The sequence below is a fragment of the Phyllobates terribilis genome, unplaced genomic scaffold (genome assembly GCF_046119375.1).
Source record: "Phyllobates terribilis strain yellow unplaced genomic scaffold, ASM4611937v1 Scaffold_4__5_contigs__length_816908805, whole genome shotgun sequence".
Classification (NCBI taxonomy): Eukaryota; Metazoa; Chordata; class Amphibia; order Anura; family Dendrobatidae; genus Phyllobates; species Phyllobates terribilis.
Window position 1 is genome coordinate 792,186,031 of NW_027362764.1, and position 6,659 is coordinate 792,192,689.

A 6,659-nucleotide genomic window follows, 5' to 3' on the forward strand; every position below is an offset into this window, starting at 1 on the left:
ATTTGGATATTGATACGCCTACCTCCTGGAGAGTGTTGTTCACTTGGTTGGCTGTTGTGAAGGGGTTTCTCTTCACCATGGAGATTATTTTGCGATCATCCACCACTGTTGTCTTCCGTGGGCGCCCAGGTGTTTTTGCATTGATGAGTTCACCAGTGCTTTCTTTCTCAGGATGTATCAAACTGTAGATTTTGCCACTCCTAATATTGTAGCAATTTCTCGGATGGGTTTTTTCTGTTTTTGCAGCTTAAGGATGGATTGTTTCACCTGCATGGAGAGCTCCTTTCACCGCATGTTTACTTCACAGCAAAACCTTCTAAATGCAAGCACCACACCTCAAATCAACTCCAGGCCTTTTATTTGCTTAATTGAGAATGACATAACGAAGGGATTGCCCACACCTGTCCATGAAATAGCCGTGGAGTCAATTGTCCAATTACATTTGGTCCCTTTAAAAACAGGGTGGCACATGTTAAGGAGCTGAAACTGCTAAACTCTTCATCCAATTGTAATGTGTATACCCTCAAATGAAAGCCGAAAGTCTGAACTTCAACTGCATCTGAATTGTTTTGTTTAAAATTCATTGTGGTAATGCCTAGAACCAAAATTAGAAAAATGTTGTCTCTGTCCAAATATATATGGACCTAACTGTACCTTGTACAAATCTCCCACTTTACCAGCACCAAAGCAACCCCAGACCATCACATTACCTCCACCATGCTTGACAGATGGCGTCAGGCACTGTTCCAGCATCTTTTCAGTTGTTCTGCGTTTCACAAATGTTCTTCTGTGTGATTCAAACACCTCAAACTTTGATTCGTCTGTCCATAAACCTTTTCTCCATTCTTCCTCTGTCCAATGTCTGTGTTCTTTTGCCCATATTAATCTTTTCCTTTTATTAGCCAGTGTCAGACATGGCTTTTTCTTGGCCACTTTGCCCTGAAGGCCAGCATCCCGGAGTCGCCTCTTCACTGTAGACGTTGACACTGGCGTTTTGCCTGTACTATTTAATGAAGCTGCCAGTTGAGCAGCTGTGAGGCGTCGATTTCTCACACTAGAGACTCTAATGTCCTTGTCTTGTTGCTCAGTTGTGCAGCGGGGTCTCCCACTTCTCTTTCTACTCTGGTTAGAGCCTGTTTGTGCTCTCCTATAATGTCCTTGTCTTGTTGCTCAGTTGTGCAGCGGGGTCTCCCACTTATCTTTCTACTCTGGTTAGAGCCTGTTTGTGCTCTCCTCTGAAGGGAGTAGTACACACCGTTGTAGGAAATCTTCAGTTTCTTGGCAACTTCTCGCATGGAAAATCCTTCATTTCTAAGAACAAGAATAGACTGTCGAGTTTCACGTGAAAGTTCTCTTTTTCTGGCCATTTTGAGAGTTTTATAGAACAAACAAATGTAATCCTCCAGATTCTCAACTAGCTCAAAAGGAAGGTCAATTTTATAGCTTCTCAAATCAGCCAAACCGTTTTCAGCTGGGCTAACATACTTGTGCAAGGGTTTTCTAGGATTTTCTAAACATCCATTATCCTTCTTACACAGTTACCAAACACAATGTACCATTAAAACACTGGAGTGGTGGTTGTTGGAAATGGGCCTCTATACACCTATGTAGATATTGCAATAAAAACAAGACGTTTGCAGGTAGAATAGTCATTTACCACATTAACAATGTATAGAGGGTATTTCTGATTCATTTAATTTTAGCTTCATTGAAAAAAAATGTGCTTTTCTTTCAAAAATAATGAAATTTCTAAATGACCCCAAACTTTTGAACGGTAGTGTGTATTTGTAGGATTTGTATTTTCCTTTAGCCCTGTTTGTATTACCTTGTTAGTCTGGCTGGTGTATTGCCATACACTACTACTCCCCTCTTCCCTGGGTGAGGGAAGGGAACAGACTGAGGACGGATTGGGGAGCTCAGACAAGAACCGTTGCCCCGGCGTCTTCACCTTCAGAAGTAATCCGAGGAACAGGGCCAGCTAAGGCCCCCCTAGCGTTAGGGACAGGGAAGGAGCCCCTGGCCCCGGGATACCCGATAACAGAGTCGTGACATTAGCTCTGGCCGAAGCAGGTTTCTGATCCATCATGGATTCTATCTCAGCTCTGGCAGGGCAACTGCAACAACTCAGCCTCGAGGTGGCATACTTATGCACTGTAGTTTTGAAGAACCCTAACCCATCTGGTTTGAGGACAGTTACTCCAAGACAACCCCCAGTGGAGCCCAAGATTGCTTTGCCTGACAGGTTCTCTGGGGGGCGACATATTTGTAGTTTTCAGGGAAGCCTGTAAACTGTACTTCCAGTTACGTCCTACCTCCTCAGGAACCGAGGAGCAACGGTTGAGTATAGTAATCTCACTCCTTCAGGTTGACCCCCAAGCATGAGCATTTTCTCTCCCGCCGGACTTCCAGTCGCTCTGGATGATGGACGAATTTTTTCTAGCACTGGGTCATATATACAACGACCCCAACTGCGTCTCCCTGGCTGAGTCCATGCTACGTCAGCTTCAGCAGGGAGACCGGCCAGCAGAGGAGCATTGCTCCGAGTTTTGGAGATGGTCCACTGACACTAAGTGGAATGACCCCACAGTCCGTAGCCAATTTTGTCAAGGGCTACCTGCAAGGGTGAAGGATGCCCTTGCATTATATGACACTCCAGTTTCTCTTGAAGCGGCCATGTCTCTAGCGATCAGGGTGGATTGCCGTCTTCACCAGAGACATAAAGAAACACCACAATATGCGGGAGGTCAAGGGCCAAGGGAACCTTTCTCTGAGTCAGCTGAGGAGCCCATGCAGTTGGGTGGGGCAACTCGTTCTGGGGATCAAACTGGAGTTTGGCATAAAGGGGGGGGGGGGGAGTATGTTTTTATTGTGGGAGGAAGGATCATTACGTTCGTGCTTGTCCTTCCTTACCTCAACGTAAACAGCCACTGGAAAATTAAGGAGTCCGGGTTGCGGGGAAGATAACAATCGGGTGTACATATTTCCTCTGTGTAAATTTTTCCTACCGGCCGCAATCCATCTGGGCAAAAATAAGGTGACCATTTCTGCTTTTCTGAACAGTGGGGCTGGGTTTAATTTTAATGACGCCAGGATTCCTCTGTGTATTATTACACTCTGCACCGTTCATATTAAACCGTAAAACGTTATTACATTTTGTCCTTGTATGTTCAAAACCTTACAATCCATCGCCTTACCACGAGCGTGACCCTCATCTATGGGAGACCACCAATAATTTATGTATGACTACAGGACCAAAACATCCCCATACAGCCTGTACATAGAGCTCAGAGCCATCTACCTGATGATTCTTCCGGACGTTGTGATCTTCCTCTGGACGGTCCTGAGAATACAGAGGACGGGGACATCTCTCGGGTGGATTTCTCCTACTGGATCCATCTGTGGGTGAAACAAGGACACAGTGGTGGAATCCATGATCGACTGGAGATCTGAATCAGACACTTCACTCATCAATTCCTGATCCTGGGTTATCAGGGTTTTAGAACAATGCTGAGCTTCTAAATATGCCAGGCTCATACAGTAAAGCCCCCGTCTCACATAGCGATATCGCTAGCGAGATCGCTGCTGAGTCACCGTTTTGGTGACGCAACAGCGACCTCACCAGCGATGTCGCTATGTGTGACACTTTGCAGCGATCAGGCCCCTGCTGTGAGGTCGCTGATCGCTGCAAAGTGTCCTGGACCATTTTTTGGTCGTTGGCCTCCCGCTGGCCAGCACACATCGCTGTGTGTGACCAGCGGGACCAACGATCAGGCTGGTATCCATGGTAAACATCGGGTTACTAGGGGCACGCGCGCACTTAGTAACCTGCTGTTTACCATGGATACCACTCTGCTACGGTGCGCGGGAGGTTACCGTTCACCTTAGCAGAGTCGTATCCATGATGAACATCGGGTTACTAAGTGCGCGTGTGCCCCTAGTAACCCGATGTTTATCATGGATACGACTCTGCTAAGGTGAACGGTAACCTCCCGCGCACCGTAGCAGAGTGGTATCCATGGTAAACATCGGGTTACTAGGGGCACACGCGCACTTAGTAACCCGATGTTTATCATGGTTACGAGCCTGCTCCTGCTTCAGCAGCAGGCTGGTAACCGGGAGCAGGACATCGTGGAAAGATTCTTTCCACGATATCGCTGCTCCCCTGATCGCTGGTGAGCCTGCCTGTTTGACAGCTCACCAGCGATGTATTAGTGATGCAGCAACGATCCCTGACAGGTCATATCGTTGTCGGGATCGCTGCTGCATCGCTTAGTGTGACAGGGCCTTAAGCCCCACACTGAAGGTCTGATGACGAAAGCCTCAAAACCTGCTGGTGCAGATATCTGTGATAAAGATCCAAGTGGGAGGGAAACGTTCCATGTGATGATATCGGTTATCCTGGATGTCGGGATAAACTGGCACTAAGGAAAGCATTAACCACTGAACGTCTGGAGGAACATATCTGTACTATGACGCCAGCTACACAGAAAGTTATATCCATCCTCCATTACATATAACAAGGGCGGCTCATAGTACGATCACAGCATACAAGTCTCCTCTTACCCTGTGATGTGCGGGGCTGCTCGCCCTCCATCATGACGTCCTCGTACAGATCCTTGTGTCCTTCTAGATACTCCCACTCCTCCATGGAGAAAGACGGTGACGTCCTGACACCTTACAGGAACCTGACAGACAAGGATACCATCATTACCCAGAATCCTCCAGTGCTGGTCCTGTATAATGTCCAAGCATAGGGGGAAGTGTGGTGGAGAAGAGAGAAAGAGAGCACTCAATCATTACCACCACCCCACAGCCCCCCTGCATCTCCAGTGCCCCCCACACCGCTAACCTCCCACAGCCCCCCTGTATCTCCAGTGCCCCCCACACCGCTAACCTCCCACAGCCCCCCTGTATCTCCAGTGCCCCCCACACCGCTAACCTCCCACAGCCCCCCTGTATCTCCAGTGCCCCCCACACCGCTAACCTCCCACAGCCCCCCTGTATCTCCAGTGCCCCCCACACCGCTAACCTCCCACAGCCCCCCTGTATCTCCAGCGCCCCCCACACCGCTATCCTCCCACAGCCCCCTGTATCTCCAGCGCCCCCCACACCGCTAACCTCCCACAGCCCCCCTGTATCTCCAGTGCTCCACACACCACTAACCTCCCACAGCCCCCCTGTATCTCCAGTGCCCCCCACACCGCTAACCTCCCACAGCCCCCTGTATCTCCAGTGCCCCCACACCGCTATCCTCCCACAGCCCCCTGTATCTCCAGCGCCCCCCACACCGCTAACCTCCCACAGGCCCCCTGTATCTCCAGCGCCCCCCACACCGCTAACCTCTCACAGCCCCCTGTATCTCCAGCGCCCCCCACACCGCTAACCTCTCACAGCCCCCTGTATCTCCAGCGCCCCCCACACCGCTAACCTCCCACAGCCCCCTGTATCTCCAGCGCCCCCCACACCGCTAACCTCCCACAGCCCCCCTGTATCTCCAGCGCCCCCCACACCGCTAACCTCCCACAGCCCCCTGTATCGCCAGTGCCCCCCACACCGCTAACCTCCCACACCGCTAACCTCCCACAGCCCCCCTGTATCTCCAGTGCTCCACACACCACTAACCTCCCACAGGCCCCCTGTATCTCCAGTGCCCCCCACACCGCTAACCTCCCACAGCCCCCTGTATCTCCAGTGCCCCCCACACCGCTATCCTCCCACAGCCCCCCTGTATCTCCAGTGCCCCCCACACCGCTAACCTCCCACAGCCCCCTGTATCTCCAGTGCCCCCCACACCGCTATCCTCCCACAGCCCCCTGTATCTCCAGTGCCCCCCACACCGCTAACCTCCCACAGCCCCCTGTATCTCCAGTGCCCCCCACACCAATATCCTCCCACAGCCCCCTGTATCTCCAGTGCCCCCCACACCGCTAACCTCCCACAGCCCCCCTGTATCTCCAGCGCCCCCCACACCGCTATCCTCCCACAGCCCCCCTGTATCTCCAGTGCCCCCCACACCGCTAACCTCCCACAGCCCCCTGTATCTCCAGTGCCCCCCACACCGCTATCCTCCCACAGCCCCCCTGTATCTCCAGTGCCCCCCACACCGCTAACCTCCCACAGCCCCCTGTATCTCCAGTGCCCCCCACACCGCTATCCTCCCCCAGCCCCCTGTATCTCCAGTGCCCCCCACACCGCTAACCTCCCACAGCCCCCTGTATCTCCAGTGCCCCCCACACCAATATCCTCCCACAGCTCCCCTATATCTCCTGTCGTTACCTCCTTCCTTATCTGTTTATTTCCTGTCTGACCTGCTGCTGTTAATCTGAGTACACTAAGGACCTGTGTTGACGTCACTCACATGTGACCAGACATCAGGGCGGGGTTTATCAGTGAAGCGTATATAACAGGTTGTGGTGATGTTACCCTCACGTGAGGGGGCGGAGCTCAGCAGGAGACGGGATGAGCTCTGGTGCAGGACCTGTTGCCTTGGTGTTACATGTTGCTAGGGGCGGGGCCTGTGTGAAGCCTTATCCATATGGGGGAGGAGTATGGGTTGGGTATACTGACCCTTCTCCCCGTATACAGACCCCTCTCCCCGTACACAGACCCTTCTCCCCGTATACAGACCCCTCTCCCCGTATACAGACCCTTCTCCCCGT

At 51.6% G+C, this 6,659-nt stretch overlaps 1 protein-coding gene across 1 annotated transcript in view; it reads right to left on the reverse strand.

The window, feature by feature from the left end:
• Positions 1–6,375, reverse strand: part of LOC141264727 (uncharacterized) — a 161,102-nt gene extending 154,727 nt beyond the window's left edge. The window contains exons 1-3 of the mRNA XM_073676988.1: positions 6,277–6,375; positions 4,564–4,685; positions 3,299–3,396 (exon numbers count right to left, since the gene is read on the reverse strand). Of these exons, the coding sequence (XP_073533089.1) occupies positions 3,299–3,396; positions 4,564–4,648 (183 nt within the window). The 5' untranslated portion in view covers positions 4,649–4,685; positions 6,277–6,375. The remainder of the gene's footprint in view (positions 1–3,298; positions 3,397–4,563; positions 4,686–6,276) is intronic.
• Between the last annotated feature and the right edge of the window lie 284 nt (positions 6,376–6,659).